The 22,372-nt window shown below is 40.5% G+C and overlaps 2 protein-coding genes across 4 annotated transcripts in view; one reads left to right on the top strand and one right to left on the bottom strand.

Moving 5' to 3' along the window:
- LOC113426308 (uncharacterized) overlaps positions 1-22,372 on the top strand; it is a 532,245-nt gene that overhangs the window by 66,640 nt on the left and 443,233 nt on the right. The window lies entirely within an intron of this gene.
- LOC113426298 (butyrophilin subfamily 1 member A1-like) lies at positions 1,201-20,000 on the bottom strand. Of its 2 annotated transcripts, none has more exons than XM_026688664.2 (4): positions 19,717-20,000; positions 4,151-4,237; positions 3,506-3,580; positions 1,201-2,120 (listed from the first exon to the last, which is right to left on the bottom strand). In XM_026688664.2, exons 1-4 carry the CDS (start codon positions 19,793-19,795, stop codon positions 1,600-1,602), a joined length of 762 nt encoding a protein of 253 aa, XP_026544449.1. In that variant the 5' UTR covers positions 19,796-20,000; the 3' UTR covers positions 1,201-1,599. The 2 variants fall into 2 exon arrangements, with proteins under 2 accessions (XP_026544449.1, XP_026544448.1); XM_026688663.2 differs by having other exon boundaries at positions 4,151-4,249; positions 19,717-19,935.

Here is a 22,372-nt window from a genome sequence, read left to right on the forward strand (position 1 = left end):
TATATATATTTACTTCTTGAAAGATTTCAGTAGCTGTTTGGAAGCTATCATTATGGGAGGAACCTGCTTTTTTTTTTGGAGAGAGTGGTTGAAAACATCTTGGACTGCAAGAATGTTTAATACTAGAAGGATTGTGTTAAGAGTTTGGGGGGGCACATCACACAAAGGTAAGATTCATGGACAAGTTCCTGATGTTTGGAAAAATGGAAGGCAATCTATACAAATGGCCAACAGATACAAATTGGCTAGATACTATCACTGGTGACACCTGATTGAGCATGCAAGGGTTCAAAGCAGCAGTTCTGGCAATCATTGGGAAATCTCCATTGAATCATGAGGAATCCGAACTAACTAAACTAAATGATACTATGATTGAAGAAGGGAGTGGTAGAGTTTTATTAGAAGCCACTCTAAGTTAACATTATTAAAAATATGACAAAAATTGGGTTCAAGCTACTGAAATCACTGCAATACTAGAACATGGTCGAATTCATGAATCACCTGTCATGATGTGGTTTATTTCATTTTGGCTTAGGTAAAATGTATTTCAAATGTAGAAATATCTGCCCAGCCTTTCAGAAAGATCAGACCTGGCTCATAGTATTTGGAATCTTCACAGAACACTAAGATTCAAGGATGGATTTCTATCTTGACTACTCAAGGTGCTGAAAACTGAATAGTTGGCAAGTGCTAGTCCTTTTTCTTTATGCATACTTTAGCCTTATCAAAAATTGTTACATAAGCAAACTGGTAGTGTAATGCCCACTACTGCTGTGATGCATGGATCTCATGATGTCACACATGGGAACGTAAAACATTAATCCTCTATTGAAATCCTGAGCAATTCTGCCAAAATATTGTGAGCTTTCAACCACCGTTTGCACCACAAACAACCTGTGTGATTATCATGGACCATAGGAGTGGGAATACTGTGGGAATACAATGGACCTCTGTTGAAAAGACTCATACTTTGAAATGATAAAAGCTTATTCAAAACTGTGGAGATATCTGCATATCTTACTCTTGTGACTGCCCAGAATTAACTAGGTTGCTTTGTTTTATCCAATCATACCAACCATTGCCAGAAAATATATTAGTAAATATTGTTAAATTGTAATAGAGGTAGTATTTACACATTTGCAATAACACTTATTTGTAATATGACACCAATAATGATAACAAATAAGGAACCACAGACTGTTGATAATGGAATTGTTTGTTTTTATTCATTTTCATTTTCTTTTCCTTTTTTTATGTTGTGCATGTGTTTGTTATTTTAGTTGTATAATCAATAAAGTTTGCTTTTAACAGAATTAACTAGGTTGCAACCTTTTTCACAGTCTAGACTAGGCTTCCCCCAACTGGGGACATATCTATAATTCCTAAAATTCCCTAAAAGGTGAAAGGAGGTTAGAGTGTCTTGTATGGATGGTTGAAGTAAGCATTTTTGCAAGAGCCATGGTTGCATAACGTTCACAGTCCCAAGTAGTATATCCCACAGGGCAACCTTTCAAATGTGTTGAGACCACACAGCTCCTACCATACCTAGCCAGCAGAGTGGCTTGAGAAGGAGCTCCCTTTTTCATTAAGTGCTGGGCATTAGGGATGAAGTGTCAGCTCAGTTCCGTTCCAAACCCGGAACCAGGGGTAGATTTTTTCTCCAGAGAAGGATGCGTTTGAAAAAAAGAATATGGTACGCTTGGTTTCTACGTTGAAAAATTCCACCTCTTTATAGATGTAATCCACAAACACACGAATCCGCCGAGGCTTCTTTCCAAAAGAAAGTGGTGTGTGTGGCTCAGTAAAAGCTACGTACTTTGCTTTCCCCCAATATTCTGCAATAGCCCAGATGCCTTCTTTGGTGCTAAAATCGGTCATTCCTTTTCTCTTCACTGACTCCCTGGCAACTCCCACAGCCCATTCTCCATCGTGTTTTATTTCCACCTCCCAACATTCTTTTCCTGATTGAAACCCATTCTGGCCCAGAACCCACACCCGTGGGTTAAATCTTTTATCAATATCGGGAAGTGATCGTTCTTCCATTCCCCATGTCGCAGTTTTCCGATCCCTAGAAATGACAATGCGGCGATGAGCAGTGTCTGGGTCAAAGGTCACGGAGACTACAAGAGAAAAGCAAAATGGTGAACTTATTTGCAGTACGTTGGTATTTTTTTTTCCTTTCAAAATCTGCATGATACAATCTCAGTTCTTCAGGTCTCAGTTCAGCAGACTCTGGAGGCTACAGACAACATTCTGGTGGGGTGTCTTAACTGCTCAAAAAGTTTATTATTTCCAGAACTGTTGAGCCAATTAATCTTTTGGGGAAAAATGGTGCATCTTCTGTAGTTGATGTAAATTATATAAATTGCCACAAATGATGCAATTTCACGCAGATAAATGTAATTTCAATTATAATGGTCATTGGACATTCATGGACACCCCATCCCCTACATACTCAAATCTCGTTGCATTATTTAAATTTAAATTTAAAATTTTATTGGATTCTAAGAAAAAAGCTACAAATAGTGTTAAGAAAAATAAATCTGTTTAATAATATTTGATGAAAATGATGTATATTTTGAGTCCATAAATGGGTTTATTAAAAAACAAAAGAGTCTCAATGTGTATTTGTCAGAAAATGTTAGGGATGTTAAGCAAAAAAAAAAAAAATTGTTAAAATTCTAAGTGTTTTATTGGATATATAGATTAAATTATGATCTAGGTATTAAAAAGGTGTGTTTCTTGTCCAGCCCTAATAATCCCAATGAATTTGAATTTCCAAATCTGCTGCCTTGGCAGGTAATCTTTTCACACACCTATCTTGCATTTCAATGATTATCCACAATCATTCACAATCTAATATAGTTTATTTACCCTGGTCTATGACTACAAATCAATAGAGAGACTGAGGCAACACAGCAATTAGTTTTATAAAATAAGAGGACGAACATAAACCATGTATTTCCTAATTTCAGTACAGTCAATGGAATTTACTGTATGCATAAATTTTCATTGTATAAATAACTTTTCACCTCCGAGTAGAGTAGAGTAGCGTAGAATAGAATAGAATAGAATAACCGAGTTGGAAGGGATCTTTGAGGTCTTTTAGTCCAACCCACTGCTTAGGCAGAAATAATTATATTTATGGAGCCAAAAGCATTTCACAAATCCATTTATCATTCTTGGGATCATGATATCTCAGAGTTCACAGAATCTCTGCATGATGCCCTAATATGAATATTTGGATTTGCAAGTGTTGTGTAAACTTAAAAATTAGTGTAGCTGAGTAAAATCATGTGTAATGTGTCATGGGACTACAGCTTTTTACTACGATAGTGTAAATGGCTATGATTGTCTTTTCCAGGACATTCATAGAGAACCAGATCAGTCTTGTGTTCTATATTATGGATAAATTAGATTGATTTACTTTGGCTATCGTTATTGTAAATCCTGACTTCAGAAAAATTAAACAACAAAACCCCCAAAATAAATAATTTAAAATTACCTATTGAAGTGCCTGGGATCCATCCACACGAATTGGTTGAAGTCAGTGAGTAGAAAACACTTTGTGTCTGAAATACTGTTTTAAAAAGCTTAGGTTATACAATAGATATAACAGGGAAGGTACTATCTACCTAGTGGGAATCAGCCAGTGGTATCAGAATGGAATGTGGGGGAGGAGACATATTCACAAAACAGCATTGTGCCATTACATTGTAATTGCTGTCCACTTTATACAGACAATATGTCATCAGCAGTGTGTGTAAAAGGGGTGGAGCTCAAGGCAGAGTTATACAACAGTGGTTTTGTCAAAAACAGCAAGATCATGTGAGGGAAATGCCACTGATGGAATCAGCTTAACATCCAGAAATGCAATCAACGAAGCATTTCCTGACATAGAATCTTCGATGGTCAAAGCTTCACCTGTTGTCTTTTGGGGAACTGAAGGACTAAGGCATTGGATCGGGAACAGTCTTGGACCTAATGAGGGCTACATGAGGTTTCCCCAGATTTTATTCCCACAATGCCAAATCTGGGAAGTGGATTTGGTGGAAAGAGAGGGGCTGGGCTCTAAGGCTTAGTCAAAATTTGAACTTCTATCCCCCCCGTTGAAATCCATCTCATTCCCCTCCTGACCTCAGATACTTACCTATTAGAAGAACAATAAAAGCCAGATTCAAAGCAATGCTTCCTCCCAGTATGATCCAGAGTGTGATTTTGCAGCATTTCGAATGACCTGTGGAATTGACTAGTGAAAAGAAAGACCAGGGAAGACATGGTAGCAGTATTCCAATATTTGAGGGGCTGCCACAGAGAGGAGGAGGGTCAAGCTATTTTCCAAAGCACCTGAAGGCCAGACAAGGAATAATGGATGGAAACTGAACAAGGAGAAATTCAACCTAGTGTGGAAAGGGAACTTCATGAGGACAGTGATGACACCCAAGCAGGAAAAGCCCAAAGGGAACATCAGGCCAGCCATAAAATAAACTTGCATAGGAAAAGAGATTTAATAAAAGGTATTGAAAGAAGCCCCCTAGACAAAAGCCAAGTGATTAAGAAAGCTACGGAAACAAGAAAAGGAAATCCCTTACAAACAACAGGTCATGCCAAATCAGCTAAACAAACAGACAAAAGACACAAAATATATTGCAAAGGAGACAGACAGGAGATTGCCACAAGAAAACATTAGGAAACTGATAATCCAATCAAACCACCCTGCAAAGTTTGCCTTCTGCACCCCACGGAGTTTACCCTCCGGCGGAAATGAAGACAACCCCTGACAGGATTTAAAACATTAAGAAATACAAACACAGGCACACACACAGAAAATGAGAAAAAGGTATATAAATCAGGGGTTTATTATACAATGCGAGCTAGCCCCAGGAACGCAGACTTCTTGCTATCTCTCGCCTTCCTGAAAAATAAAAAGAACCAGCTTCCAAGCAGTTGTCTGAATCCTTGCACCGGAGTTCTCCCAGCAGGAAAATCGAACCCTCACAAGAAAGGCATTTGCCAGCCTTTCAACAATTGGCGACCATGAAGGTTTTCCAGCCAACCCTGCCACCGGACCGGGCCTGCAGATCCAAACCCAGCCAGCATGGACCTTCTTTGTCCAGGGAAAACATCCACGGACCCAGCCCGGAAGGCATAAGGGTAGTAAAGGGAGTCCTTGGGCTTTTCTGCTCAACAGCTGCTTGAAAGCAGGTGAGTACCGCTTCAAATTTATAATCTTACTAGGGAGGGGAAGGGAAGCGTGAGTGTACCAGGTGTGTGATTGTGGGTTTTCTCTGCAGAAACAGTGGGACCTCACCTCCTCTTTGATTGCCAGCCGCACCCCAGCCAGCTGCTAGCTCCATAACAAGCCGTGACCGGCTGGATTTGGGAACGCAAGGGGTGATCACAGAGTGTGAGTCCTTCTGAAGGACATAAGAGAAACCGAGTGGGCTGAGAAAGGAACTGGTGTTGGGAAATAAATAGAAAGCAGAATAAATAGTCCCAGTGCATCCCGCAAGTAAAGCCCTGTGCATTTAGAAGGGGCCCGTACCGGCTGCTGGCAAACAAAATTGGAAATAGTTTGCCTTACAAAGCAGAGCAGGTCCTTCCAGATCCCCACCTTTAAGGGAGATCTGAAAACTGACGGCGGAGTGTAGGAAGGGGCCCGTACCGGGCTGCTAGGGGGCAGACGGTCCTCCAAGATCCCCATTTTTTAGTGGGGGTCTTAAAACTGACGGCGGAGTTTCACTATGAGAAAGGGGCCCGTACTCCGTGTGTAGGGAAACCGGAGTCCTTTCCAGACCTTTTTTGTCTGAAAACTGACGGCGGTAGCCCGGCTAAACCAAAGTAATCCCCACATCAGGTAGGGAATATGGGAAGTTGTAGCTCGAGGGCAATGGAAGAGACCCCCTTGGATAAATTACTTGAGGCTGGGGACGAAAGGTTAGTGCCTGTCCTGCCTGGAATGAATAAAAAAGATGCAAAAAGAATTTGCAAAAAATGGGCTTTATTGCGAGATGACACGGGTAGACAAATTTGGCTTGATAGCGGTACTTTAGATTATAAAACCCTGAAAGCACTTAGAACATGCGTTAAGCCCAGCCAAATACCCTATTGGTATTGCTGGGCTGAAATTGTTAGGACAAAAGACCTGACCAAGAAAAAAATAATAATAAGGAAAAGCCTGAAACCCATTTCAGGGAAGGGAATACTGAGGCACAGATTATGGCTCCCCTTTTAAGCAAGCCAGTGCCAGGCAGAAATAGGGGACAACTAGCATATGTTTTTACCCACACCCCCTTCTCTGCCTCTGACCTAGTCATCTGGAAAAAGGATACCCCAGCTTTCAGGGCTGATCCTCAAAACAGTTATTAAAACCCTGAAATCTATCATAGACAGCCATAATCCATCCTGGGGTGACATGACTCAGCTGTTACAAGTCTTTCTAACAAAAGACGAACTATTAAAACTGTTGGGGGAAAAAAAACCCAGACCAAATAGCCAAACCACCAACTATCCCTGGTCAGGCAGCCCCAGCCCACATCGCATGGCCAGTACATCGCCCTGACTGGGACTATAATGATACCAATCAATGGGATGAATACACTAGAGCAAAAGATAATTTACTAGAAGCTCTAGAGGAAATAAGAAAAAAAAAAAACCTTTAAACTAGTCTGAATTTCAAAAAAAAAAAAAACACACACACACAAAGGGAAAAAGAAAACCCTGATGCCTTTTGGGTCCGCCTGTCAGAAGCAGCTACTGCATATGCCCATCTAGACCTTAGCTGCCTGAAGGACCAAAGGATTTTTAGCTTCAGCCTTCGTGGATCAGTCCACCTTAGATATTAAAGAACATTTCCACCGCTTCCTCTCTAACTGGCCAACCTTAGACATAGCAGAGTTGCGCAGGATTGCTAACTTTGTCTATGATCAAAGAGACAAGCTGAAAGAGGAAGAGAAAGATAGAAAGAGATGAATAGAAAGACAGGAAGACTTAAAAATGTTTGCTGTAATGAAACATGATGCCAGACAAATGCCAGGTAAAAACCCCTATAATTCAAAGAAATGCTGGCATTGCGATAAAGCAGGATGGTCTCAAGGCAAATGTCAGCATTGTTATAGGTGCAGACAGGAAGGTCATTTCAGCAGGCAATGTAGGCAACACCCCTCCTGCAACCGGTATCACCCACCACCTAGGAACATGAGGTCAGCCAATAATCCAGTCCATTACACTGAGCAACAAAGTTTCAGTCACCAGGCACCACCCAGCGCTCCCTTTCCTCCAATAAATAATAACAATAGACATCAATGGGAGCAAAGAAGAGAACATGATTTACCCCTTTCTTGACTAGAGCATGACAATGAAAGCACTGAATTCATGGCTACCTTTAATGGACTAGCTATCCCTTTAAAAAAAACGGCCCAGAAGGGGAACCCATTGTCACCATTCTTATAGGAGGAAAGAAATACAATTGCTTAGTTGATACTGGAGCCACCTCCTCATTAATTACTGAACCACCATATAAAGCTTCAGTGGCTGAAGGGACTCGGGATAGCATAATGGGAGGGGGGGGGAAATAATCCCTGTAAAATTTACCCACAACATACCAGTAGAATTAGGACCTTTCACAGTAGACCATGCATTTACTATTTGCCCCCAGTCCCCACTGTCTCTACTAGGAAGGGATCTCCTATGTAAAATGGGAGCTACCATAACATGTGGCAAACAGGGGCTGCAATTGGAAATCCCAGGAAAAGGCACACACAAGACAATCATGCTGATAACCAGCAACACAGGGCTTCATGAAGATTTAAAAAGCCTGCCACCCTCCTTATGGGGCTGGGATGCATCAGAAGTGGGACTACTTAAAGGAGACACACCTCTCCTGGGCACAAGTCTGTGAAACATGGCTCAATGCATCTCTCCCCGACTCCATTACCACAGTAAGAGACTATCATGTTTACCGATCAGATCGTGAAAATCGTCGAGGAGGTGGTGTTGCTATATTCTATAAAAAATCCTTACATCTAAAAAATATCCAAGTTACCCAGGAGCTTGCCCTTCCTGAAACCATCATCTGTGAACTATCCTTAAATATCACAATTCGATTCCTACTATGTTACAGAGCACCTGATTATGACATCGAACATGTAAACAAGCTAAATACACTACTAACATGGGCTACATCCTGCCCATACTCTTTTATCTTTCTTGGAGATTTCAATCTACCTCATATCGACTGGACCCTAAATAATTGTACAACTGAAATCATACACACAACCTTCTACAATGCTATTACAAATCTAGGTCTTGAACAACTAGTAACCAACAACACTAGACTGAACAACTGCCTCGATCTCATCTTCTGCAATAGTTTGAATTTAATTTACGGAATACAAACCAAAGAACCCTTTTCCAGTAGTGACCACAATATGATTGACTTTTGCCTCAACATACGTCCACACAAAAATCACCACAATGATGTCATCCCTAATTGTAACTTCAAAAAAGGCAACTATGATCTTATAGATAATGATCTCTCATCCCTCGATTGGCAATCTCTATTCACTGGATGCAATACTGTTGAAGACCATTACAACATATTTTTACTTGAAGTCAAAAGAGTCATCAAACTATATGTTCCAACAACAACTCCAAAAACAAAACAAAAAAGCAGATTACCCATATCAATAAGGAAACTTCAATCCAAAAAGAGATCACTCTGGCTGAAAAACAAATCTGGTCACGTTGCCAATTTCAAAAACCGATACAAAAATTTATGCCACCAGATAAAGACCGAATGCACCAATTACCACATTAAACAAGAGGAAAACCTTCTAAGCACCAATTCCACCCGTGCTTTTTACAATTTTGTAAACAACAAACTAAAAGACTCAAGGTCCATCCCTCCCTTGATAGGACCCGATGGTAAAGACTGCAGCGACGACACCATTAAAGCCAACATCTTTAACACATTCTTCGGCTCAGTGTTTGTAAACAGTAATGGATCATGCCCAATGTTTCCTAGCCGTACCACAGACAACAACAATGATCTAATACATATCGATTTTACAGTAGACAACGTTGAAAAAGCACTACGCAACCTAAAACCATCTCTATCTATTGGACCGGATGGAATATGTGCCTACTTCTTAAGAAAGCTATCCACTGCCATAGCCAAACCTCTAAGCATAATCTTTGAAAAATCTTTCAGGACCAGCTCCTTGCCCAACCTATGGTTACAAGCCACAGTCATCCCTATCTTCAAAAGGGAGACCCAAGCCTAGTTGAAAATTACAGACCAATCTCCTTATGCTGTCACCTGTAAAGTCATGGAATCAATTATTAATCAATCCATCATCCTCCATTTAGAGACAAACAACCTACTCTCCAATAAACAATTTGGTTTCAGAAAAAAACTATCCTGTAATCTGCAACTCTTACACTGCAAAAACATATGGACTACACAACTCGACCAGGGCAAAGCAATAGACGCATAATCTACATAGACTTCTGCAAAGCCTTTGATTCAGTGGTACACGACAAACTACTCCTAAAAATAAAATCTTATGGTATCTCTGGACAACTGAATAACTGGATAGAAGCATTCCTGTCAAACAGACAACAAATGGTCAAAATTGGGAACGCCCTATCAAATCCAGTACCTGTCAATAGTGGTGTTCCCAAGGCAGTGTTCTAGGACCAACTCTCTTCATAATCTACATAAAACGACCTTTGCGATCATATCAAGAGCAATTGCGTTCTCTTCGCTGATGATGTAAAGCTGTTCAATACCACAGACAATACTACTACCCTACAAAAAGATCTAGACTATGTATCTGAATGGTCTAACATATGGCAACTTCAAATCTCAACAAATAAATGCTCTGTCTTACATATTGGTAAAAAAATCAGAAAATAAAATACAAGCTGAATAGTCAAGATCTTGTTGATGACCCAAGCTCTGTAAAGGACCTGGGAATACTCACCTCTAATGATCTAAGTGCTAGAGCCCACTGCAACTACATAGCCAAAAAGGCATTAAGAGTTGTTAACCTAATCCTACGTTGCTTTTTCTCTGGTAATGTCTCACTACTAACCAGAGCATACAAAACATTTGCTAGACCAATACTCGAATACAGTTCATCAGTCTGGAATCCTTATCACGTATGTGATATTAATACAATTGAGAAAGTCCAGAAGTATTTCACAAGAAGAGTTCTCCACTCTTCTACCCGTTGTAGAATACCTTATGCCACCAGACTCGAAATTCTAAAACTAGAAAACCTCGAATTACGCCGTCTTCGATCCGACTTAAGCATGGTATATAAAATCATACATTGCAATGTCCTACCTGTCAATGAATACTTCAGCTTTAACCATAACAACACAAGAGCACACAACAGATACAAACTCAAAGTAAACCGCACCAAACTTGATTGCAGGAAATACGACTTCAGCAATAGAGTGGTCAATGTCTGGAATACTCTACCCGACTCTGTAGTCTCTTCCCCAAACCCCAAAAACTTTAACCTGAGACTGTCTACTATTGACCTCACCCCTTTCCTAAGAGGTCTGTAGGGGGCGTGCATAAGCGCACCAACGTGCCTACCGTCCCTGTCCTATTGTTTCTCTTATTCTTTTATTTTTCTTATATGTACCTATTTCATATATTCACAACCATGTATACACTTGTACTTATTATCTTGTAAACAATTGACAAATCAAATAAATAAATAAATAAAATAAACAAGTGCTCCCAATTGCCCTCTTTTATATCAGAACCAGACCAAGACAAGATATAGGTATTTCCCCCTTTGAGATCCTTTTTGGTCACCCCCCCCCCATACCCTACAAAGCCTAGATCCTCGTTCCCTTTGCTTAGATAGTGGGGATAGGGTTCTCTCTTCTTATCTTACAGCCCTGCAAAAGAGACTACAGACCCTCTGGACCCAGAGTGCGCTGACACAGACCTTACCCCTGGAAGAAGCCCTGCATCCATATGAGCCAGGAGATTGGGTGTGGATCAAGTTCTTCACCAGAACCTCCTCCCTACAACCCAGGTGGAAAGGACCCTACCAAATTTTATTGACTACACACACTGCCATAAAGGTTGCAGAACGAGACTCTTGGATACATTGGACACATGCAAAGCCAGCAGTCATAGACCATAGCCAAACTCCACCACAATCAATCCCACCCACCAAACTGAAGAAAGTTCGGGACACAGATCAATGGACGCTTGCAGCATTCTTCAACACCATTGAACCACACCACTGTGAGGAACCAAGTGCAAACGTTGCATTACACAAAACTGGACTCCCAGGTGCTGAGTTATAGACTATTTTTTATTATTATTATTTTTTCTCTCACCTTCTTCATTTTTTCTTTTTTTAAAACCTTTTTTCATCATATTTTTTTTTACAAAAAGGACTTTAACCATACCTTACTCATAATGTTTTGATACTTGACCTTTTACATTTTTTTTTACATTGCTATTAAAAAAAAAAGGAGGGGGGGAGGAAGGGAAGAAAAGGAATCTAGCAATGGGGAACATGAAATGCAATATATACTATGTATTATTATCTGTAACAATTGTAACATTTGTAACACAAACAACTGCGTTCCTGGAACCAAAGCTTATCCCAGAGAAAGGAAACATATGGGAATATTTAGCAAGAAAAATACTCAACACCACTAACTTTTGCTTAGCAGGAGGGAAATCATAATGTCACTGGGTGCAGCTCACCTAGGGTCACAGAATGCACCAGTCTTAGCAACACAGAACTAAAATGCAACTATACAGAGACCATATCATTTTCATATAGTTACCTGAAGCTCCCACCAGGATGGTTTTTCCTTTGTGGCTTAAAAGCCTACTAATACCTTCCTGCAAATGCCACAAATGGCCCCTGCACCTTGGGAAGGTTAACCATGCTTATGCCATCCTTACAGAGACGACACAGGAGAGCCTTCCAAACCCTAGACTCAGACTGTGATTCCAAAGTCTCCCTTCCCACAAAAACAGAATATACCTCATTGGCAATATCCTTGGTAGGGGTAGCTGGATTGGCAGTGCGAAATTCTAAAAATTTGAATAGACTAGCATGTACCCTGGCAAAAAGCTTGAATTCGACCTCCCATGCCCTGGATGCCCTTAACAGAGAACTGAGGGAGGTCAGAGAAGCCACCTTGGAGAATAGGACAGCAATAGACTTCCTTCTCTTGAAGCATAATTATGGCTGCGAAACATTCCAAGGGATGTGTTGCTTCAATCTGGATGAAACCTCAGAACTCGTAGGGAGGGACATCCACCACCTGAAAGAGCTATGTCAGAATATTGGTCAGGAGCAATCATTCCTGGACTTTTCATGGCTCTTCTCATGGATGCCAGATTTCCATTGGCTCAAAATCCTTATAACAACCACAGTCACCATTTGTGTCTTTGGAGCCCTCATGTGTTGCCTCTGTCAATGCATACCACCCTGCCTTAGCTGCCTAAAGGCCTGTATTCCCTCTCAAAAGAGAAAATTAAAGGGGAGACAGGCGGCCATGATAATGATCCAGATTGATCACAAATACCAAGTATACCCAGACATTCAATCAGAGACCACCCTCTTAAAAAAAAAATGAAGGATTGTGGAAAGGGAACTTCATGAGGACAGTGATGACACCCAAGCAGGAAAAGCCCAAAGGGAACATCAAGCCAGCCATAAAACAAACTTGCATAGGAAAAGAGATTTAATAAAAGGTATTGAAAGAAGCCCCCTAGACAAAAGCCAAGTGATTAAGAAAGCTACGGAAACAAGAAAAGGAAATCCCTTACAAACAACAGGTCATGCCAAATCAGCTAAACAAACAGACAAAAGACACAAAATATATTGCAAAGGAGACAGACAGGAGATTGCCACAAGAAAACATTAGGAAACTGATAATCCAATCAAACCACCCTGCAAAGTTTGCCTTCTGCACCCCACGGAGTTTACCCTCCGGCGGAAATGAAGACAACCCCTGACAGGATTTAAAACATTAAGAAATACAAACACAGGCACACACACAGAAAATGAGAAAAAGGTATATAAATCAGGGGTTTATTATACAATGCGAGCTAGCCCCAGGAACGCAGACTTCTTGCTATCTCTCGCCTTCCTGAAAAATAAAAAGAACCAGCTTCCAAGCAGTTGTCTGAATCCTTGCACTGGAGTTCTCCCAGCAGGAAAATCGAACCCTCACAAGAAAGGCATTTGCCAGCCTTTCAACACTAGAAATAAGGAGGAACTTTCTGTCAGCGAGAAGAATCAACCAATGGAACAGCTTGCCTTTGGAAGTTGTGGAAGCTTCATCACTTGAGACGTTCAAGAAGAGATTGGACTTTCATCTCTCAGAAATGGTGTAGGATCTCCTGCTTGGGCAGGGAGTTGGACTAGATGACCTATAATGTCCCTTCCAACTCTGTTAATCTAGTCTAACTTTTCACTATGGACCTTCCACCAAAGATTTGCAAAGTTACAAAGAGTGAAAACAGTCATAAAATCTCCCAGTGACCTGGTTCTCATCATGTTCTAACCTGTGACATGCTTAAACATGATTTGTTGAACAAAAGCTATGACTGCTTTGGATTACCTATCACAACAGGTTATAAACCATGGTTTGTATGCCCCAACAGCTGGCCTCACCCAATATGTTAAGTGAAAACCAAGGAACAATGGTTCTTGCCTTCTCCATTTGCAGTCTATTAAAATATCTTAAGGTTGTGCACACAAAGAGTTAGAAGACATCTGTGATTGTGGCTATATTGATGAAAAGATATTCTCTAATTGAGCAATGTTGGCAGTTGGCGCTTACCTTCACAGTTCCTGCCTGCCAGCCACTTGCACCCACTGTACCACTCTATGGTGCACACAGAAACTACTGTAGCTGAAGCCAATTGTTTGGTTAAAAACTGAAGGCCTGAAGCTCACGATCTTCAACTATATTTTGACCCATCACAAGCCCAAAACATTACGTTGTGGCTTTGCTACTATGTGGAAATAAAATTCTTATTTAAAAATTAATAAAACAATTTAAAAAGTTGCTGTTTGGGGAGGAGGAAACATCTGCATTTGTTCAATTTGTTATTCATTTTGATGAGACAGTGGTGGTTCAACAGTTAAGATGCAGGGCTTGTCAGTTGGAGGTTTGAGACCCGAGCACCACGTGATGGGGTGAGCTCCCATCCTTGCTCCACCTCCGGCCAAACTAGCAGTTCGAAAGCATGCAAATTCAAGTAGATAAATAGGTATCATTTAGGTGGGAAGATAATGCTCCATGATGTCATGCTGGCCACATGACTGTGGAAATGTCTTTGAACTGTACTTGCTCAATATCCTTGATGAGCACCACCTCCTACAGTCGGCAATGACTAACAGAGTAATATCCGCAGAGACTCCTTTACCCATTTTTAACATTCATTTCAATGAAAAAAATGTTTCTTTTTGCCATTTCAAAGGAGATAAGAATTTAAGTGAAGTTCTGATATGTTCAGTGAATGTTTTCTTATAGTTATTTAGTTATGATGATGTGTCCAAAGGTTGTGGGGTCTGAATATCCTGTCTTTCCTGGTACCATCCTCCTCTCTCTAAGTGTTCTCTGCAGCCTCCTCACCTTCCATTCGATCCCTAAGAAAGCCATCACATAGAAATCCTCCCATGGAAATCTAACCTACTGAATCTACCATCTACGTATCATCTACCTTCCCAACATCTATCTACTTGCCATCCATCCACCTTTCTTTCTAAATGTTATTAAATGTTTTACAAAGAACATAAAAACTAACACAAGCTCTCATAAAGACTAAAGAAGTATTTTCAACCATGGAAATGTTCCTGATGAATGAGAAGCCAAGGAAACTATGATCCAACCTTGGCAACTTTGTGGACTTCAACTCCCAGAGTTCCTCAGCCAGCTTTGCTGGCTGAGGGACTCCGGGAGTTGAAATCCACAAGTCTTAAAGCTTTACTGGCTGAGGGACTCTGGGAGTTGAAGTCCACAAGTCTTAAAGTTGCCAAGGTTGGAGACCCCTGCTATGGAGTACAGGTAGTCTTCAACTTACAACAGTTCATTTAGTGACTGTTTGAAGTTGAAACCTCACTGGAAAAAAAGTGACATGACCATTTTTCACACTTACGTTTGTTGCCAGCATCTCCACGGTCACGTGATCAAAATTCACATGCTTGGCAACTGACTCATATTTATGATGGTTGCAGGGTGCCAGGGTCACGTGATCCCCTTTTGTGACCTTCTGACAAGTGAATGGAGAAGCCAGATTCACTTAGCAACTGTGTTACTAACTTAATGTCAGCGTTCCAGAAAAACGAACTCCAATAGCAAAAACTCCGAGATTCAGGTTTTTCCAGATGTGCCAGTATGACAGCTCAAATAAAAATGAGCCTTAACAACTTCAGCTATTTGAGCCTTGACCAGTGTGCCAAGAAAAGTCATAAAATGGGGGCAAAAATCATTTAACAACTGTCTTGCTTAGCAAGAGAAATTTTGGGTTCAATTGTCATAAGTCAAGGACTACCTGTAGTAGAAATGATTTTTAACAGAGGACAGTGCTATTGGGAAGAGTCAATGGCCATCTCCAACAATAAGCTAAATGGCATGCATAGCTAGCTAGCTAGCTAGCTAGATATAGATATATAGATATAGATATATAGATATATAGATATAGATATATAGATAGATATGCATGCCATTTAGCTTATAGTTTTCTTTATATATATATTATATATATAAAGATTGTATATATATTTATATATATACAACATTTATATATATATAACAAACTATAATACAAATATACCTGGAATTCATATTTTTAGAATAGTTTGATACACACACACACATACATATACATATGCATACATACACACACATACATATACATATGCATACAATACACACACATATATACACACACACATACACATATACATATACAATATACATACACACACACACATATATGTGTGTGTGTGTATGTATGTGTTTGTGTGTGTTTGTGTGTGTGTGTGTGTGTGTATAAATTAATTCTTCATGCCCTTGAGAATTGGCTTTAAAAAGCAGAAGCTTCTCCTATAAAGGAAGGAAACATTGAAAGAACTGAAATTGATTAGTCAACAAAGAAACAGTTGTGACAAAATCATTTCAGGTTTGGCAGACTTTCAAGTTTCTCTTACATTGCATAACTAGGAACTTCCTGGAAAGTTAGGCAAGAAGAGGATACAGCATGACACTTTTCTCAATCCTTTGACAGTTGTGGGCTCCTATTTTGGCCTTTTTTTTTTTTTTTTTTTTTTGGTCAAAAAGACAAACGGAGCGCTGTGTCATTTCACCCCAAATTCTGAAAATACAACAATGGGCAGAATTTGTGCTCCAACAACCAGACATTTTTTTATCAGATGCTTTCTCCTTGCTGGGCCATTCCTTCACCTCCATCCAATTCCTCCTCACCTCCATGATTCATACTATACCCTTTCTGACCTGCCACTGCTACCTCTGGGCTACTTATTTAGAACAGAACAGAACAAAAGTTGGAAAGGGACCTTGGAGGCTTTCTAGTCCAACCCCCTGCTCAAGCAGGGGATCTTATACAATTCCAGACAAGTGGTTGCCCAGTCTCTTAAAAACCTCCAGTGTTGATGAACCCACAACTTCTGGAGCTGATTAATGGTTTTCACAATTAGGAAATTTCTTCTTCGTTCTAGATTGCTTCTCTCTTTCAGTCATTTCCATCCATTGTTTCTTGTCATGCTTTTATTTTATTCTTTATTTTATTTACTTTATTTTTATTGTATTCGCCAATTTGAAAGTTTGCAGTTTTAAAAACAGTTTCACACTGTTTCTACCCCTCACTCCAATAAACTGCTGCAGTATTCTCTCTCATGAGCAGGAGGGATTTACAGGGGTGTCAAACTCAAGGCCCATGGGCCATGGAAACAGCGAATGATCAGCCCGCAGTACCTCTGCCAGCGAAAATGGAGCTTGGGAGGGCCACGTGCCCTGGCCACACTGACCCCAGCTACTCCCTCCCTGAGTCAGACATAAGCCTGAGGAGGCCCTCAATGAGGTCAGACATAAGCCTGAGGAGGCCCTCAATGAGGTCAGACATAAGCCTGAGGAGGCCCTCAATGAAATCGAGTCACTAGAATATCAGCAAGAGCCAAATTTGCCTTAAACCCTGTAGTGAAGGATATTTCTTATTATGAAGCATATTTCTTATTATAAATTCAAAAATAACAATGTGCATAAAGTAAAGACAGTAAAACAATATAACACAACCAAAATATATATTTAAAAATTCCCCCAGCCATTTTGGGGAGGCATCTTAAATGAAGACACTGAAAAATTTGGTCTGATGAAGCAAAGCTCCAGGGTTGCCTGGAATGTTTTTGAAGATACCTCTGCAGTCCTTGATGAGCTCAAAGATACTGTAACTTGCTCTGCTAAACAAATAATTCCCTCCACACTGTCCAACTATTTACAAAGTTAGCACTACTATTACTGTTAATCTTCTCATCACTCCTTATCACCCATCCCTTCCCACTTGTGACTGAAGGACTGTAACTTTGTCGCTTGTATCCTTATGATTTATATTGACTGTTTCCTAGTATGATTTGATTGCTTATTGTACCCTAGGACTAACATTAAGTGTTGTACCTCAAGATTCTTGATGAATGTATCTTTCCTTTTATGTATACAGAAAGCATTTGCACCAGGACAAATTCCTTGTGTGTCCAAGCACACTTGGCCAATAAAGAATTCTATTCTATTCTAAACATGCTATAGCAGTATTTCTCTACCCTGGCAACTTTAAGGTGGTAAATTCTGGGAACTGAAGTCTACGCATATTAAAGTTACCAATGTTGATGAGAAATGCAGTGCTGTAACAGTAAACTATGAGTCATAGTTTACAAACTACAATGGCTACCTTCCCAGAATATTTGTCATTTTAAAAAAACAACAAGCCACAATGTTATGTGGTTTGTGACTTGTTATGGTTTAACACACAATATATAAACCCTATAAATAGAAGAGTGATTACTTTGGGGTACAGAATAATTAAAGAACTGCACTTGAATTCTGTACTTCTGTACAGGTAGTGCTCAGTTCGTTTAGTGATTGTTCAAAGAGTGAAGTGGTGGTGCAGTGGTTAGAATGTAGTATTGCAGGCTAATTCACTGTTCACTACAGGAGTTCGATCCTGACCGGCTCAAGGTTGACTCAGCCTTCCATCTTTCCAAGGTGAGTAAAATAAGGACCCAGGTTGTTGGAGGGCAATAGGCTGACTCTGTAAAAACCGCTTAGAAAGAGCTGTAAAGCACTATAAAGCGGTTTATAAGTCTAAGGGCTATTGTTACAATGGCACTGAAAAAAGTGACTTATGACCATTTTTCACAGTCACGGCCTTTCCAACATCCCCATGATCATGTGATCAAAATTGGGGTGCTTGACAGCTGGTTCCCTTTTGCGACCTTCTGACAAGCAAAGCCAATGGGGGAGGCCAGGTTCACTTAACAACTAACTTATCAACTGCAGTGATCCACTTAACAGGCAAGAAAAGTCATAAAATGGGACAAAACTCACTTAATGAAAGAAATTTGGGGCTCAATTGGAGTTGTAAGTTGAAGTCTTATGTAAGTTGAAGACTACCTGTACTTAGTACACTAAGAGATCCTGTGACTACTTGTTGGCAGCCAAAGTAATTTGTAAACTATGGCTTGTGGGTTTAGTTTGTAAGGCGAAGATGTGTTGCAAAGTATTTTTTGTCAGAAGGTAACATGTGAGAAACCCTAATCCAAATTTAGCATAAGGAGAGGTAACTGGCTTGAAAATGACAGTCTCTCCTTTCACCAAAATTAGCTTGGGTCTGAATGATTTTTTGCCAATTCTGCAAGTTCTGGAAGGATTTGAAATGTCATAATTTTAGATCTACCTGAAAAGGTGAATGATATTCTATCAATGAACTGAATACATCAGGCTCAGCACATCCTCATACAAAACACTCAACCATGTTTTAAATTGCTGAATTCTACAGATTTGTTTTTAGAAGGCTAAAAGCAGCTTAATCATTCCCCAGCCATTAACATGGGATCCAATGACATGCCAGAGGTCTTCAAACTTGACAGCTTTAAGTCTTGTGGACTTCAACTCCCAGAATTCTTCCTCCAGTCATGTTAGCTCAGGAATTCTGGGAGTTGAAGTCCACAAGTCTTAAACTTGCCAAGTTTGAAGACCCTTGTACCAGACTATGGCTAAGGTAAGATAAACATGAACAAACCACAATTATGGATTGTGATTAAGGTTTCACTCCATGATAGCCTAATGTAAGTTTCAGACTATTTGATAAACTGATCCACAGCCCTATCATGAAACTCTAGTCACCAACCTGCTTCATGCATTGCTTTTATAATTTAGTGCTGCTTGCAGAATTAGCATAAGCTAAGCTTCATGGGTGAGACAACTATGAATTTGCATCTTCATAATTTTGTTCAAACCCTAATCTACCCTGTCCACATTCCAGAGTCATACTGTGATCACAACATACCCAGAAGGAAACTAAATAAATTGAAAAGGCTGTTGTAACTCTTCATCCCAAGTGGTCTCTCTTTATTAAGATCTATAACCAACCCTATCATTAAATAGCCAGTTAAAGCCAACAGAAACTTCAGTCATTACCTTCTGTCTTGTTGGGAATAGCATCAGTGTAGATATGTCTTGAAGGTTCTACTACCATGTAACCCTCTGCATCTTCCATAATCTAAGCAAACCACAGGGAGCAAGTTATACGAATGAGATCATTCCTGAGCATTAAACCAAAATATACTAGTTTTCAGTTCCTCTTCAGTGGAACTGCCCCCAAATGAGTGGGTGCTTTTCCTTCCCTCCTAAATCTAAAGTTTCAGTGCCATCCGGCAAACAATTTTAAATTGGTCCTACCTTCCTCTTAACTCGCGAATGTCTCTCACAATAAACCACAAATCCAGCATGTGTGTAGAGAAAGAGGAAGTAAAGCCTCCAAGTCTACACAGACTGGGAAAACGCTTTAATCCAAGGGAAAGCAATTCAATAGCAATCACGTGCTAGGACTGAGCCAAAAGTTGGGAGAGGAAGGAGATTCCCACCAGCATCTGCAAAGAAGGCCACCAAAGCAATTCCTCAGTGAAATAAAAAAAAAAGTAGTGTTTGACAAACAGTTGTACAAAGAAAGAATAGGGAGGGAGAGAAAAGTCCATCAGGAAAAAAAGTAAAACGGTTTTTCAAATGCAAATAGACTTGTTTTGCTACAAGAGTTAAAGACCCGAAGAAATGTGAAAGACTTAAAAGTTTTCAAGATAGGAAAATATCAAGCTAAGAATACAGGGATACAAACATACACGAGACCTAACAGAACAGATGGACATGCATAGATGGGATGAGACAAAAGTAGGTGTAAATTCTAGCAATAGGACAACTGTAGATTAAGACAGGCAGAAAGAAAATAAGTAGGAACTAGGCACAGCCATAGAGTTAGCAATATGATTAAAAGTAAAGAGTTGTGCTTTAATTTTGTAAAATAAAACTATCTCAATGGAACAAAACTAAAGCTAAGTCTTTATGTCTCTGGCTCGCACCAACTTGAGAAATCCTAGTATCTTCTAAAGGTAGAATAGCTTTTTTGGACTTGTCAAGCCACTCCTAAAATATAGGACAAGCCCTATATCCAGCCAATGGGACTTTCAAACTTAATCAGCAATGTCATCTGAAGTCTGCCTCAATCTGATGTGAGTAATGCATTCTTCCTTGTGTCAAATAATTAATCTGGGGTTCCAACTTGAGGCAGGGTTGTGCAGGAACAAATCAAAATGAAACCCAGACATATTGTGAGGAGATTTTTTTATTCATGAAAGTAATGGGGTGCTCTACAGAGAAAATGGGGCCCAGAGAAGTAATTTTATAGGGGACTGGTCCTTGGTGTAAGCTTGAGAGGCATAGGTGGTGTGTACTGCTGGTTCTAGCATGTAACTCTGTCAAAAGATCAACCTTAATTGTCCTGGTCTCTTTCGGCTTGCCATTGTTGCATAAGGGTGTCCGGGCAGCCTATTTGTGGGTTTTGGTTGAGCCATGATGCTGCAGTGCTTAGAATGCAGTATTTGCAGGCTAATTTAGTTCACTGCCAGGAGTTTGATTCTGACTGGCTCAAGGTTGACTCAGCCTTCCATCCTTCTGAGGTCAGTAAAATGAGGACCCAGATTATGGGGGGGCAATATGCTGACTCTGTAAACCAGTTAGAGGCTGTAAAGCACTGTGAAGTGGTTTGTAAATCTAAGTGCTATTGCTACTCGGCGATGTGTGAATGAACAGATTTTTTTTGGGGGGGGTCTGGATAATTTTGTCTTGCCTAAGTACTTACTATATGTTGTGAATCAATAAAAGTGAATAACCTAAATGCAAATTAGGGGTTGAAAACCTGCACACTTGATTGGTCCTTATACAACAACTTGGGATTGGGCCAGAACCAGTCCCTGATTGGTCACTTTTGGGACTGTCCTTATTGGTCAGTAGTTGGAACCTGTTGCGCATTTTCATTGGTTAATAAGGCAGCAGCTAACCCTATAAAAGGGTTACTGCTGCCCATAGCATTGCTCTGTTCCATTCTGATGCCTGTTATTATTAAAGAGTTGAAGTCACTGGTCAGATGTCTGGTCTCCTTATTCTCCAAACTTAACAATGGCGACGAGGGTGGGATATGGAGACCGAAGAGCTGACTAAACCTACAGAGCAACCTACAGAGCACGTGGTTGATCACACACCATCAACGGCAACATGGCCAGCGGTGTCTTACCACCCGCTCCATTCGACCCAGAGACCGAAGACTGGGAGTCATACATGGATAGGTTCCAGATGTTTCTGGAGACCAACAACCTAAAAAATGCAACAGCGGGAAAAAAAGAGCTATCTTTCTAACTCACTGCGGCCCGACCGTGCTTAAGATGGCAAAGTCACTTGCCAGGCCAGCAGAGGTAAAAGAGATGGACTGGGACGTCCTCGAGCCTTTACTACGGGCTCACTACGCACCTGGTACCAACCCTCGTCAGAAGACACGAATATTACCGGAGGGACCAACAGAAAGGTGAAAGCCTCACTGATTATATCGCGGACCTCCGAAACCTTGGAGGCCTCTGCGGATTCGCAGACTTAGAAGAAGCTCTCCGGGACCGTTTGGTTCTGGGCCTAGAAGACGGCACGATCCAGAGTAAAATTATGGCTAAGGGGGACATCAGTCTCAACGATGCCCTTAAGGAAGCCTCGGTAGCAGGCGACCAAGAAGTCGGCAGCCCGAATGCGCCGCACC

This window comes from Notechis scutatus, chromosome 2 (assembly GCF_049901735.1).
Source record: "Notechis scutatus isolate UNSWTSFEM ecotype Mainland chromosome 2, rNotScu1.2, whole genome shotgun sequence".
Classification (NCBI taxonomy): domain Eukaryota; kingdom Metazoa; phylum Chordata; class Lepidosauria; order Squamata; family Elapidae; genus Notechis; species Notechis scutatus.